The sequence below is a fragment of the Giraffa tippelskirchi genome, chromosome 3, assembly GCF_054371585.1.
Source record: "Giraffa tippelskirchi isolate mGirTip1 chromosome 3, T2T-mGirTip1v1.2.pri, whole genome shotgun sequence".
NCBI classification, from domain to species: Eukaryota; Metazoa; Chordata; class Mammalia; order Artiodactyla; family Giraffidae; genus Giraffa; species Giraffa tippelskirchi.
This window is the reverse complement of record NC_137277.1, coordinates 41,765,485-41,780,481: the sequence shown is the minus strand read 5'-3', so window position 1 is coordinate 41,780,481 and position 14,997 is coordinate 41,765,485. Positions and strand designations below refer to the sequence as shown.

At 40.3% G+C, this 14,997-nt stretch overlaps 1 protein-coding gene across 7 annotated transcripts in view; it reads left to right on the top strand.

Moving 5' to 3' along the window:
• Window positions 1–14,997, top strand: part of EFCAB5 (EF-hand calcium binding domain 5) — a 92,016-nt gene that overhangs the window by 47,282 nt on the left and 29,737 nt on the right. For all 7 annotated transcript variants that reach the window (XR_014079580.1, XR_014079579.1, XM_081580215.1 and 4 more), the window contains exons 8-12: window positions 3,855–4,010; window positions 9,023–9,122; window positions 10,288–11,322; window positions 13,208–13,285; window positions 13,380–13,472. Coding sequence is in view for 5 of the 7 variants with exons in the window: in XM_081580215.1 (XP_081436341.1) it covers window positions 3,855–4,010; window positions 9,023–9,122; window positions 10,288–11,322; window positions 13,208–13,285; window positions 13,380–13,472 (1,462 nt within the window). In the remaining 2 variants the exon portion in view is untranslated. The remainder of the gene's footprint in view (window positions 1–3,854; window positions 4,011–9,022; window positions 9,123–10,287; window positions 11,323–13,207; window positions 13,286–13,379; window positions 13,473–14,997) is intronic.

Here is a 14,997-nt window from a genome sequence, read left to right as displayed (position 1 = left end):
GAACTAACATCCAAAAAAGATGTCCTTTTCATTATAGGGGACTGGAATGCAAAAGTAGGAAGTCAAGAAACACCTGGCGTAACAGGCAAATTTGGCCTTGGAGTACAGGATGAAGCAGGGCAAAGACTAATAGAGTTTTGCCAAGAGAACGCACTGGTCATAGCAAACACCCTCTTCCAACAACACAAGAGAAGACTCTACACATGGACATCACCAGATAGTCAACACCGAAATCAGATTGATTATATTCTTTGCAGCCAAAGATGGAGAAGCTCTATACAGTCAGCAAAAACAAGACTGGGAGCAGACTGTGGCTCAGATCATGAACTGCTTATTGTCAAATTCAGACTGAAATTGAAGAAAGTAGGGAAAACCACTAGACCATTCAGGTATGACCTAAATCAAATCCCGTATGATTATACAGTGGAAGTGACAAATAGATTTAAGGGACTAGATCTGATAGACAGAGTGCCTGATGAACTATGGACAGAGGTTTGTGACATTGTATAGGAGACAGGGATCAAGACCATCCCCATGGAAAAGAAATGCAAAAAAGCAAAATGGCTGTCTGAGGAGGCCTTACAGATAGCTGGGAAAGGACGGGAAGCGAAAAGCAAAAGAGAAAAGAAAAGATATTCCCATCTGAATGCAGAGTTCCAAAGAATAGCAAGGAGAGATAAGAAAGCCTTCCTCAGCGATCAATGCAAAGAAATAGAGGAAAACAACAGATTGGGAAAGACTAGAGATCTCTTCAAGAAAATTAGAGATACCAAGGGAACATTTCATGCAAAGATGGGCTCGATGAAGGACAGAAATGGTATGGACCTAACAGAAGCAGAGGATATTAAGAAGAGGTGGCAAGAATACACAGAAGAACTGCACAAAAAAGATCTTCATGACCCAGATAATCACGATGGTGTGGTCACTCACCTAGACCCAGACATCCTGGAATGTGAAGTCAAGTGGGCCTTAGAAAGCATCACTACGAACAAAGCTAGTGGAGGTGATGGAATTCCAGTTGAGCTATTTCAAATCCTCAAAGATGATGCTGTGAAAGTGCTGCATTTGATATGCCAGCAAATCTGGAAAACTCAGCAGTGGCCACAGGACTGGAAAAGGTCAGTTTTCATTCCAATCTCAAAGAAAGGCAATGCCAAAGAATGCTCAAACTACCGCACAATTGCACTCATTTCACACACTAGTAAAGTAATGCTCAAAATTCTCCAAGCCAGGCTTCAGCAATACGTGAACCGTGAACTTCCAGATGTTCAAGCTGGTTTTAGAAAAGGCAGAGGAACCAGAGATCAAATTGCCAACATCCGATGGATCATCAAAAAAGCAAGAGTTCTAGAAGAACATCTATTTCTGCTTTATTGACTATGCCAAAGCCTTTGTGTGGATCACAATAAACTGTGGAAAATTCTGAAAAAGATGGGAATACCAGACCACCTGACCTGCCTCTTGAGAAACCTGTATGCAGGTCAGGAAGCAACAGTTAGAACTGGACATGGAACAACAGACTGGTTCCAAATAGGAAAAGGAGTGTCAAGGCTGTATATTGTCACCCTGCTTATTTAACTTCTATGCAGAGTACATCATGAGAAATGCTGGGCTGGAAGAAGCACAAGCTGGAATCAAGATTGCTGGGAGAAATATCAATAACCTCAGATATGCAGATGACACCACCCTTATGGCAGAAAGTGAAGAAGAACTAAAGTGCCTCTTGATGAAAGCGAAAGAGGAAAGTGAAAAAATTGGCTTAAAGCTCAACATTCAGAAAACTAAGACCATGGCATCTGGTCCCATCACTGCATGGGAAATACAGATGGGGAAACAGTGGAAACAGTGTCAGACTTTATTTTTGGGGGCTCCAAAATCACTGCTGATGGTGATTGCAACCATGAAATTAAAAGACGCTTACTCCTTGGAAGGAAGGTTGTGACCAACCTAGATAGCATATTTAAAAGCAGAGACATTACTCTGCCAACAAATGTCCGTCTAGTCAAGGCTATGGTTTTTCCAGTGGTCATGTATGGATGTGAGAGTTGGTCGGTGAAGAAAGCTGAGCGCCGCAGAATTGATGCTTTTGAACTGTGGTGTTGGAGAAGCCTCCTGAGAGTCGCTTGGATTGCAAGAAGATCCAACCAGTCCATCCTAAAGGAGATCAGTCCTGGGTGTTCATTGGAAGGACTGATGTTGAAGCTGAAACTTCAATACTTTGGCCACCTCATGCGAAGGGCTGACTCATTGGATAAGACCCTAATGCTGGGAAGGATTGGGGGCAGGAGGAGAAGGGGACGACAGAGAATGAGATGGTTGGATGGCACACCGACTCGATGGACATGGGTTTGGGTAGACTCCGGGAGCTGGTGATAGACAGGGAGGCCTGGCGTGCTGCGATTCATGGGGTCGCAAAGAGTCGGACATGACTGAGCAACTGAACTGAACTGAACTGAACTGAATATGGATTCAAGTCGTATTTCTTACATAATACGTCCTAAATTTGCCTAGGTGATTTTGAAGAGGAAATGAAATATGGAAATCTAGCTATGGAAGCAGGGTCATTCTGTACAAATTTGGCTACCTCTTTGTTTGGGGCAGAGAAAGAAGTGGGTTAACACTTAAAGAGGATCCCACTGAGAAACTCACTGAGATACTTATAGTCAAGGATAGAACAGATTGTAATGTTCCTGATCTGTCAAATTTGTAGAAATCTGGAAAGCAATACACATTGATGTTGAGGCTGAGGAGAAACGACCACTCATAAATTAGTTGTGGGAGTGCAAAAGGTGAGAGTGAAAAAGGGTATACAAGCCTGATGTCAAAACCTATCAAAAAATACAGAAGCGTTTACCTTCTTTTTATTAATATCTATTTGTTTAGCTGCGCTGGGTTTTAGTTGCAGCACACAGGATTTTAGTTGCAGCATGTGAGCTCTTGTTTGCTGCCTGTGGGATCTGTTTCCTTGACCAGGGATTGAACCCAGGCTCCCTGCTTTGGGAACTTGGAGACTTAGCCACTGGACCACCAGGGAAGACCCCAGATGCATTTACCTTCTAAGCAAACAATCTCATGTCTGGGATTCTATTCACCAGGCTCAAGAGGTATAACCTAAGAGCATAGATATTCTTAGATTCTACACTTCCAAAAGAAAAAACAAATCATAGACAAAGGATTTGTTGTTATCGTTTAGTCTCTAAGTCATGCTTGATTCTTTGCGACCCCATGGACTGTACCCCACCAGTCCTGTATCCATGAGATTTTCCAGGCAAGAATACTGGAGTGGGTTGCCATGCCCTCCTCCAGGGGATCTTCCCAAGCCAGGGATTGAACCCATGTCTCCTTCATCTTCTGCATTGGCAGGCAGATTCTTTACCTCCGAGCCACCTGGGAAGCCATCCCCATCCCTTTCACGCCAGTAATTAAATGTAGCCAGTCTTGGAAAACGAAAACACATGCTCTTATATCCCCTACATCAAAAGGAAAACTGCATTCAATTTTAAGAACTATTCATTTACTGGCCACATTTTATGACTGCCGCTGTTTCATACCGTGAGGTTAACAACTGCTCTTATATAACACTGATGTGACCTAGAAGGAAATTGTTCCAACAGTGTGTACTGGTCTATGGTGTATGTAACTGCTCTATGGTGTTGGGGACTGTATTGATCCCCTCTCTACAGCATAGCCATAGAACAGCACTAATTTGAAAATGCTTTATCTAAGTGACAGCAGATGATATGGAAAAAATTGCAGCCAATAATTTCATGCACATCAATGGAATCCTGGGGGGAAAAAAATCCAAGTGAAGAACATGGTTTTTAATCAATCACCTATCCTTGTTTTATCCACAGCTCATCTCTTCCCACATTGCAGGCTTTAAAAGTGAAGTGTTTGAGAAGCTCCTTAAGCACCTTTGCCATTGTGCAGATGAATTCAGGGAGGTCATAAAAACTGACATGCGGAGACAGATGTTTGCTGAACTCTTCCTGCATTGTGACCGTGGGAAGGTAGGAGAAGCCCCTTAAAGTAGTGCTTCTCACACTATCTGTTGTGAAGAACCAGTGTTTAGGTTGTTGATGGTGATATTTTTAATATGTGGACTGATAATGAGAATGGATTACTAAGAGGGAAAAAGGAAATAAAAATACAATCCAAACATATTCTAATCTAAGAGCTATTAACAAACACAGGGAAGTAAATTACTGACTTATGTTTAATTTTTTGTTTTACCAGTTCCTACAATTTCTCTTGGTTTTCCCTTTGACTTTTTTTTAAAAGATTTTTTTTGATGTGAACCATTTTTTTAAGTCTTTATTGAATTTTTTGCAACATTGCTTCTGTTTTATGTTTTGCTTTTTGGCTGCAAGACATGTGAGATCTTAGTTCCCCAACCAGGTATCGAACCCTCACCCCCTGGATTGGAAGGCAAAGTCCTAACCACTGGGAAATCAGGGAAGTCCTTTCTCTTCAACTTTAACAAATAGCTACTGATTTAAAAAAAAAAAATACAGTCCACATTTTGTTACTACCGGATTCAAATCTGATTTATTGTCAGTTACTTTCTCAAGTTGCTATAACATTTTCTAGATGCTATTCTCAATTCCTACCTTTCTCATCACACACAGACTGGTACTAGCTTGCAGATTACATCTTGAGTGGCCCTGCATATGATTTATAACTTGTATCTAAGTTTCTTTCCCATTTTTAAGAGTGGGTTGCTTAGGATTTTTTTTGCTTAGGATTGTCTATGCTGGTGTCTTCCTAGAGAAAAGAGCTCCTTTTCTCTTTGGGGAATAGAAAGCCTACCACATTTTATTCTGCTTCTTAAAAACAAGAAAGGTTTATATCAAAAAGTATTTCTAGGAATAGGATTTGAAAGTGAAAGTGAAAGTCGCTCAGTCGTGTCTGACTCTTTGTGACCCCATGGACTATACAGTACATAGAATTCTCCAGGCCAGAATACTGGGATGGGTAGCCTTTCCCTTCTCCAGGGATTGAACCCAGGTCTCCCACATTGCAGGTGCATTTTTTACCAACTGAGCCACAAGGGAAGCCCAAGAGTACTGGCGTGGGTAGCCTATCCCTTCTCCAGGGGATCTTCCCAACCCAGGAATCAAACTAGGGTCTCCTGCATTGCAGGTGGATTCTTTACCAACTGAGCCATCAGGCAATTTAGGAAGGCACTATTGTGCCAGGACACCAAATGGATTTGCAAAAATAGATTCCAACTTTACTGAAATACATTTGTTTATGAACCTTATGCTTATTTGTTTGTATCCCAATATTCCTGAAAAGATTTAAGGAAGCTTATGTTGTTCAGTCACTTAGTCATGTCGGACTCTTTGTGACCCCATGGACTGCAGCCCGCCAGGCTTCCTTGTCCTTCATCATCTCCCAGAACTTGCTTAAACTCATGTCTGTTGAGTCAGTGATGCCATCCAACCATCTCATCCTCTGTCATCCCCTTCTCCTCCTGCCTTCAATCTTTCCCAGGATCAGAGTCTTTTCTAATGAGTCGGCTCTTCGCATCAGGTGGTCAAAGTATTGGAGCTTCAGCTTCAGCATCAGTCCTTATCAGTACAGTTCAGTCGCTCAGTCGTGTCCGACTCTCTGCGACCCCATGAATTGCAGCACGCCAGGCCTCTCTGTCCATCACCAACTCCCGGAGTCTACCCAAACCCATGTTCATCGAGTCGGTGATGCCATCCAACCATCTCATCCTCTGTCGTCCCCTTCTCCTCCCGCCCCCAATCCTACCCAGCATTAGGGTCTTTTCCAATGAGTCAACCCTTCGCATGAGGTGGCCAAAGTATTGGAGCTTCAGCTTCAACATCAGACCTTCCAATGAACACCCAGGATTGATCTCTTTTAGGATGGATTGATTGGATCTCCTTGCAGTCCAAGGGACTCTCAAGAGTCTTCTCCAACACCACAGTTCAAAAGCATCAATTCTGCGGCGCTCAGCTTTCTTCACCGTCCAACTCTCACATCCATACATGACCACTGGAAAAACCATAGTCTTGACTAGACGGACTTTTGTTGGCAAAGTAATGTCTCTGCTTTTAAACATGCTATCTAGGTTGGCCATAACCTTCCTTCCAAGTAGTAAGCGTCTTTTAATTTCATGGCTGCAGTCACCATCAGCAGTGATTCTGGAGCCCAAAAAAGTAAAGTCTGACACTGTTTCCACTGTTTCCCCATCTATTTCCCATGGAGTGATGGGACCAGATGCCATGATCTTAGTTTTCTGAACGTTGAGCTTTAAGCCAACTTTTTCACTCTCCTCCTTCACCTTCATCAAGAGGCTCTTTAGTTCTTCTTCACTTTCTGCCATAAGGGTGGTGTCATCCGCATATCTGAGGTTATTGATATTTCTCCCGGCAATCTTGATTCCAGCTTGTGTTTCTTCCAGCCCAGCGTTTCTCATGATGTACTCTGCATAGAAGTTAAATAAGCAGGGTGACAATATACAGCCTTGACGTACTCCGTTTCCTATTTGGAACCAGTCTGTTGTTCCATGTCCAGTTCTAACTGTTGCTTCCTGACCTGCATACAGGTTTCTCAAGAGACAGGTCAGATGGTCTGGTATTCCCATCTCTTTCAGAATTTTCCACAGTTTACTGTGATCCACACAGTCAAAGGCTTTGGCATAGTCAATAAAGCAGAAATAGATGTTTTTCTGGAACTCTCTTGCTTTTTCGATGATCCAGCGGATATTGGCAATTTGATCTCTGGTTCCTCTGCCTTTTCTAAAACCAGCTTGAACATCTGGAAGTTCACAGTTCACGTATTGCTGAAGCCTGGCTTGGAGAATTTTGAGCATTACTTTACTAACATGTGAGATGAGTGCAATTGTGCGGTAGTTTGAGCATTCTTTGGCATTGCCTTTCTTTGGGATTGGAACGAAGACTGACCTCTTCCAGTCCTGTGGCCACTGCTGAGTTTTCCAGATTTGCTGGCATATCGAGTGCAGCACTTTCACAGCATCACCTTTGAGGATTTGAAATAGCTCAACTGGAATTCCATCACCTCCACTAACTTTGTTCGTAGTGATGCTTTCTAAGGCCCACTTGACTTCACATTCCAGGATGTCTGGCTCTAGGTGAGTGACCACACCATCGTGATTATCTGGGTCATGAAGATCTTTTTTGTACAGTTCTTCTGTGTATTCTTGCCACCTTTTCTTAATATCTTCTGCTTCTGTTAGGTCCATACCATTTCTGTCCTTTATCGAGCCTATCTTTGCGTGAAATGTTCCCTTGGTATCTCTAATTTTCTTGAAGAGGTCTCTAGTCTTTCCCAATCTGTTGTTTTCCTCTATTTGTTTGCACTGATCGCTGAGGAAGGCTTTCTTATCTCTCCTTGCTATTCTTTGGAACTCTGCATTCAGATGAGAATATCTTTCCTTTTCTCCTTTGCTTTTCGCTTCTCTTCTCTTCCCAGCTATCTGTAAGGCCTCCTCAGACAGCCATTTTGCTTTTTTGCATTTCTTTTCCATGGGGATTTTCTTGATCCCGTCTCCTGTACAATGTCACGAACCTCTGTCCATAGTTCATCAGGCATTCTGTCTATCAGGTCTAGTCCCTTAAATCTATTTGTCACTTCCACTGTATACTCATAAGGGATTTGATCTAGGTCATACCTGAATGGTCTAGTGGTTTTCCCTACTTTCTTCAATTTCAGTCTGAATTTGACAATAAGCAGTTCATGATCTGAGCCACAGTCTGCTCCCGGTCTTGTTTTTGCTGACTGTATAGAGCTTCTCCATCTTTGGCTGCAAAGAATATAATCAATCTGATTTCGGTGTTGACCATCTGGTGATGTCCACGTGTAGAGTCTTCTCTTGTGTTGTTGGAAGAGGGTGTTTGCTATTACCAGTGCGTTCTCGTGGCAAAACTCTATTAGCCTTTGCCCTGCTTCATTCTGTACTCCAAGGCCAAACCTGCCTGTTACGCCAGGTGTTTCTTGACTTCCTACTTTTGCATTCCAGTCCCCTATAATGAAAAGGACATCTTTTTTGGGTGTTAGTTCTAGAAGGTCTTGTAGGTCTTCATAGAATCGTTCAACTTCAGCTTCTTCGGCGTTACTGGTCGGGGCATAGACTTGGATTACCGTGATATTGAATGGTTTGCCTTGGAAGCGAACAGAGATCATTCTGTCATTTCTGAGATTGCATCCAAGTACTGCATTTCGGACTCTTTTGTTGACCATGATGGCTACTCCATTTCTTCTAAGGGATTCTTGCCCACAATAGTAGACATAATGGTCATCTGAGTTAAATTCACCCATTCCAGTCCATCTTAGTTCGCTGATTCCTAGAATGTCAACGTTCACTCTTGCCATCTCCTGTTTGACCACTTCCAGTTTGCCTTGATTCATGGACCTAACATTCCAGGTTCCTATGCAATATTGCTCTTTACAGCATCGGACTTTGCGTCTATCACCAGTCACATCCACAGTTGGGTATCATTTTTGCTTTGGCTCCATCCCATCATTCTTTCTGGAGTTATTTCTCCACTGATCTCCATTAGCATATTGGGCACCTACTGACCTGGGGAGTTCATCTTTCAGTGTCCTATCCTTTTGCCTTTTCATACTGTTCATGGGGTTCTCAAGGCAAGAATACTGAAGTGGTTTGCCATGCCCTTCTCCGGTGGACCACAAAGCAACAAAAGAACATAGATTTTAAAAAGTAGGATGAAAGAAAAAGAGGATACTAAATGAAGTTGGGAACAAAACTGTAAATGCATACCATAATGACCTAAATATTTGTTCTGGATTGTCTGCAGATATGAATGTAACCTCCTAGTAGTGAATGTAAAATATAACATATTATTGATTATATGACACAATAGTGTGTGAAACACGCTATTGACAGTGCTTTTAAGATAAGTATGAACTGGAGCTAAGAAGAAGTGCAGAAATTTGGGGATTAAAAGTATCGTTAGGAGTTTCAATATTCCATCTACATAAAAGTTTCAAATCTCATGTAACAACTGATTGCCAACTTTCTGCTTAGGTAGGGTTTCTGGATCGTCAGAGGACATTGGCCTTGCTGGAAACATTCTATGACCAAAGTTCAAAAGTGCTCAGAGGTATACTCCGAAACCCAAGACAATGTAAGTGCCACCCAGAGGGAGTATGCTCAAACTGGAGTGAAGCAGTAAACGGATGTGATAAAACATCATTCTATCACCATGGAATCCCTCCATATAACATCTCCCTTAGATCATGATGGCTGTATCTAGTTGTTCATGCCATACAATGGTAATTACCATTACCATCTAGTTGAACTAGATGTGTTTTTCACTACAGTGTAATATTTTAAGTTGTTAAGTCAGAATTGAGCTAGAATTCAAATGAAGGGGTGCTTTAGTGACAACCTGAATGTTTTGGAAATTAAGTTGATAATGGTAGTTCCAGTTTTAATGTCCAACTTAGAATTCTAAGATTTGTAAGAACAATTTTTTTATACCAAGCATTTTTTGATTGAAATATAATTGATGTACAATATTATCTTAGTTTCAAATGTACACCATAATGATTTGACATTTTCATATGATAGGAAATAATCACCATGATGAATCTAGTAACATTCTGTCCCCCTACAAAGTTATTATGATTGACCATATTCCTTATGCGGTATATTATTTATTATTTAATGTATGACTTATTTATTATATAATTGGAGGTTTGGATGTCTTAATTCCCTTCAACTGTTTCACTCATACCTCAAACCCTCTCCCTTTTGGCAACCACCCATTTGTTCTCTGTATCTATGAGTCTGTTTTTGTTTTGTTTTATTTGTTTGTTTTAAAGATGTAAATTAGATCATGTGGTATTTGTCTTTCTCTGTCTGCCTTATCTGACTTAACATAATACCCTCCCTTGTTGTGGAAAATGGCAGAGTTTGAGGTGGAAGACATTTGTCTTTTTCCTCAGCCCTATGCTGTGCTTATTGTGGGAGGACTAAGAGTAGAGGATAAATTCTATTTGCCTTGAAAGTCTAAGCTACTCTTCAAGCAACAAAAGAAGAAATCATGTTCATTTCCATACTTTTTAGGAAGGGATTATTTCTAATTTCCAATAGTGAGCATCTTTTATGTTCCTTTAGATATTTTTTGTTTTTTATTGGGTTGCTGGGAAATGTAATTGATATTCATTTAAAGCAATAGTTCTGTGGGCACCATTACTGTGCCTACTGCTTTTTTGCATTAATTTACCAGCTCTGATTCTACATTGTAAGATCAATTGTTTAGGTAAATGTTTTGTTTTCTGTGTTAGGGCCATTTGTTGAATTTGGAGAGATAGACTTACTTGAGTTCTGGGGAGACATGGATAATCAGAAACACATTTATGAAGACTTTGACAATGTTCTCCTAGAGATGACTACATTACCTTCTGAAAAACATGTTAGCAAAACCCAAAGTAAATTATTAGCAAGCCCAGAAGATCAACATGACTACTATAGAGAATCAACACTACCACAAAGCCCACCAGAGCAGCAGAGAGGGGCAACTGTGGAACAAGGACCAAATGGAATTTCAACCAGAGAACAAGAACAACCTGAAGAGTCAACTGGAGAACAAGAACTGAACGAAGAATCAGTATCAAAAGAAGGAACCTACACAGGGTCAACTCTAGAACAAAGATCAAGTAGAGAGTTAATAACAGAACAAAGACCACATCATGAGCTAATAACAGAACAAGGAGTACCACAAAGAACCCACATTGAATCAACAGCAGAACAAGGACTTCCCGAAGACTCAGTTACAACAGAAGAACAACATGAAGGGTCAACAACAGGACAAGGATCACACAGAGAGTCACCTGAGGAACAGGGATCACACAGAGAGTCACAGTCACATCTTGAACAACCCAGAGGGTCAATTACAGAACAGGAAGCACACAGAGAGTCACAATCAGATCTTGAACAACCCAGAGAATCAACTTCAGAACAGGAAGCAGGGAGAGAGTCACAATCAGATCAAGGACCACACAGTGGGTCAACTGCAGAGCAAGAAGAAGGCAGGGAGTCAGTTGTAGAACAAGAACCACACAGAGGGTCAATTGCAGAACCACAGTCATCCAGAGAAACAATTCCGGAAGAACAACCAGACACAGACTTAACTTCACAATCAAGAAAAGGTAGCATCGTAGGAGAAAGTAAAACATCTAGGGAATCTATTTCCTTTGAGCACACTGAAACCCCTCAACAGGAAGAAAGGACTCAAGGACAACCATATGAAGAGCAACTCTTTATAAGTCCTGAACTACAAGAGAAAATTGGAGTATCAAGCCCAAAAGATCATCTTTCAGGTAGTAATATCACTTTCCTACATCAGCTCTTTGTTTTCTAGAGCAGTTTCTAAAGTCTGAAGAAAAATCTTCATTTCAGTTAGGATCTTTTTGTGACATATAAGGTCATGCAAACTTCAGACATATTTTGCTATTCAACATGAGTCTAGACTTTGAGCAATCAATTACATGCAAACTAGAAAGTCTCTACTGTCAATTTACCTAGAAATCCCTCTACACTAGAAGCCCATTTGTAAGGAAGAAATCTGGTAGTATTACATGTAGAAATTTTCACTGGACTTCTGAAAAGGCACAGAAGCTGTTTTATTTTAAATGGAGTATCCGATATTAGAAATCACCTTTTAAAATTTCTTTTATTTCAAATTTTAAAAGTATCTCACTTTTTTTCAGTTGCATATAAGATGTTCTAGAAGAGTTTCTGAAGGTCATATTTAAGACAGAAAGCACCCTGGATTTCAAATATTTATTCTGCAGAAGACTTTTCCTGGGAAAATATGCAAATTTATGCCCTTTTGGTTGAAGAATTATAATCTTTTCGAGAGCCAATCTCAATGCCACTTAAGGCCTCAGCTGTTATTGCTGTTCAGTCACTTAGTCGTGCCTGACTCTTTGTGACCCCATGAACTGCAGCACACCAGGCTTCCCTGTCCTTCACCATCTCCCAGAGCTTGCTCAAACTCATGTCCATTGAATTGGTGATGCCATCCAACCATCCTGTCCTCTGTTGTCCCCTTCTCCTCCTGTCTTCAATCCTTCTCAGCATCAGGGTCTTTTCTAATGAGTCAGCTCTTCGCATCAGGTGGCCAAAGTATTGGAGCTTCAGCATCATTGCTTCCAGTGAATATTCAGGGTTGATTTTGTTTAGGATTGACTAGTTTAATCTCCTTGCAGTCCAAGGGACTCTCAAGAGTCTTTTTTAACACCACAGTTCAAAAATATCAATTCTTCAGCGTTTAGCCTTCTTTATGGTCCAACTCTCATAACCATGCATAACTACTGGAAAAATCATAGCTTTAACTTTATGGACTTTTGTTGGCAAAATAATGTCTCTTCTTTTTAATATGCTTTCTAGGCATTTTTTTTTTTAATTCTAAAGTTCTACAGTCCCAAAGAAAGTTCTTATTTAAAACTCATAAGAGATGGGTAACCTGTGTTAAGGATTTTACACTACCATTAACTAATTTGAAATCTTTCATTTTTTCAGCGTTATATTTATTTGTCCCCAGAACAGGGCTACTAATTTCTGGTTCTCCTTACATAGTGGGGATACAGCCTAAAAAATTAGTGAAGTTACTATTAATTTTGACTCTCTGTAACAGTGTCTAAAAAAAAAAAAAACCAAAACAAAATAACAATGTCTAAACAAGACAGGAGTTTCTTTGTTTCTCATATAAAAGTCAAAGCTTATATGATGGATCAGCCCCAAGAAATCAACAGTGGCTCAAGCTCTTTCTGCCTTGTGTCTCCTCCAGCCACACACTCCAAGATAGCTAACCACCATATCCGCATCCTGACCAGAAGGCGAGGAGAAAGTAAAAAGGATAGACATTACATCATTTCCTTTCCTTTCTAGCTTGTTCATTCATCAGAATTTAGGCACATAGTGACACCTGCTGTCTGGGAGGCTGGGAAATAGAGCCCTCATTTTGTGTGGCCAAATTTGAGTACAATACATAGCCTTTGTCACAGAGCTGCTCTCAAAAACTAAAGCTATTAAGCGACATCTTTGTGATTAAGTTATTAAATGATACCATTATGATACAACATATACAGGAAAGGACCCGAAAGAAAGTTTTTGTGTTCTGTATGCAAGATATTTCTTTCATTTATTAACTTTAGAATACATAATGTTCAACTCACAGGCATTTTCTTTTATACCTTTTAGAACCTGCTAAAAAGGAAGTTCAGAAAGACAAATCCTGCGAAAGCAAGTCCCAAAAAATAGAAGGAAAGTCATGGACAGGTGACTTCTCATTTAATCCTCCTTTCATTCGTACACCAGAGCAAAAACATTGTGAAAGTAAAGTTGACTATATTATGGCATATGTATCTTATAGGTGAACTTCTGACTTGTAACTGGAACATGAAGTATGCCGAATGTGAAGACGAGAAACAGGCAAATTTAATCTATGGTAACTCGAGGTTCACAGGTACATGTTAACAAAGCCAGGAAGATCAGATGGCACTCTAATTTGATAACCTTTAATTTACGTGGTTCCCAATGGTAAGGACTGGACTTAACTGAGGCACAATGGCAGGTGGCACTTGCATTGTTTTGTCCTTGAGCCAATGGACCTAAACATATTCAAGATGACTGTTTCAGGTGGTAGTGTACATGTAGTGCTATTGTAATGCTCTTTAAAGCATATGCGTTAGTGCAGCTGTCCATTAGTGTCTGCAGGGGATTGTTCCATGAATATCATCCACCCAAAATTTCCCCCCACCACGAATACCAACATTCAATATGCTCAAACCCCTTATATAAAATGGACTAGTACTTTCATATAACTGATGGATCCTCCCATACACTTTGAATCTAGATCACTTATAATACCTAGTACAATGTAAATGCTTTGTAAATAGTTGAAAATGCAACGTGAATGCTATGTAAATAGTTGCCCATGTGTGGCAAATTCAAGTTTTGCTTTGGGGAACTTTCTGGATTTTTTTTTCCTGAATATTTTTGATCCACAGTTGAAGCCACAGATGCAGAACCTGCAGCTACAAAGGGCCAACTGTATACAATTTTTTTTTATGGTTATGTGGCCCTGAAACTACTTTGAAGCTATGATCCAGGTACATAAAGGAAATTAGATATTGGAAGCATAGAAATCATTCCAGCAATTCCTCTCCCTTGTAGTTCCACATCCAACTATGTGAGGCAGGTGAGGATCTGTCTTGTTTTTGAAGACTTACAAAGGAAGATCTACTCAACAGAGAGAACAAAGAATAGCTTTTAGCTCTCAGTAAACCACGTATTTAACAACAATATCCCAACAAGTATTCATATTTTACTTCAATGCTATTTTATCGTTTTACCTTTCACCAACAAGTAGTAGAACTCATAAGATCAAAAAATTTTCCTCCTGTCTGCAGTTTCTTTTCTCATTTAAGAATGAATCAAATAGCAAACTTTCTATTCTCCAAATATTTGGTGAAATTGTATGGCACTGGTTAAGCTCTTGTTGCCTGCTACTTCATGTTCCTCTTCTCCTGATCTTACTTCTTTATTTCAGTTTTGGTCTACCATTTTGACAATTGCATGGGTGATTCTTTTTAAGTCACATCAGATCGCATATGGAAGGCATCAGGGCATGAATGATTGAATTAGTTAATAAATCAATCCTAAATCACCGGGCTCTTCTATGAAATATACTTCATGTTATAACATCAAGCTTCAAGATAAATATATGAGTTAAGCCTCCTGAGGGAGAGGTTATAGTGGTCATATTTACGGACTTATTTAACTAGTGAGTCCAGACTGCACCTGGCTTCAGGCACAGCTGAATCCAAGGGCTCGATAATAGCAGCAGGACACTATCTCTTTGCCTCTCAGCCCTGTTCTCTGTGTAACTTTCAGTTTTAGGTAGTTTTCTCTGTATCGTGGCAAAGATTTCCATGAGAGCATCTCTAAGCCTACATCCTACTAGTTCAGGAGTCAGAGTACAAGACCAG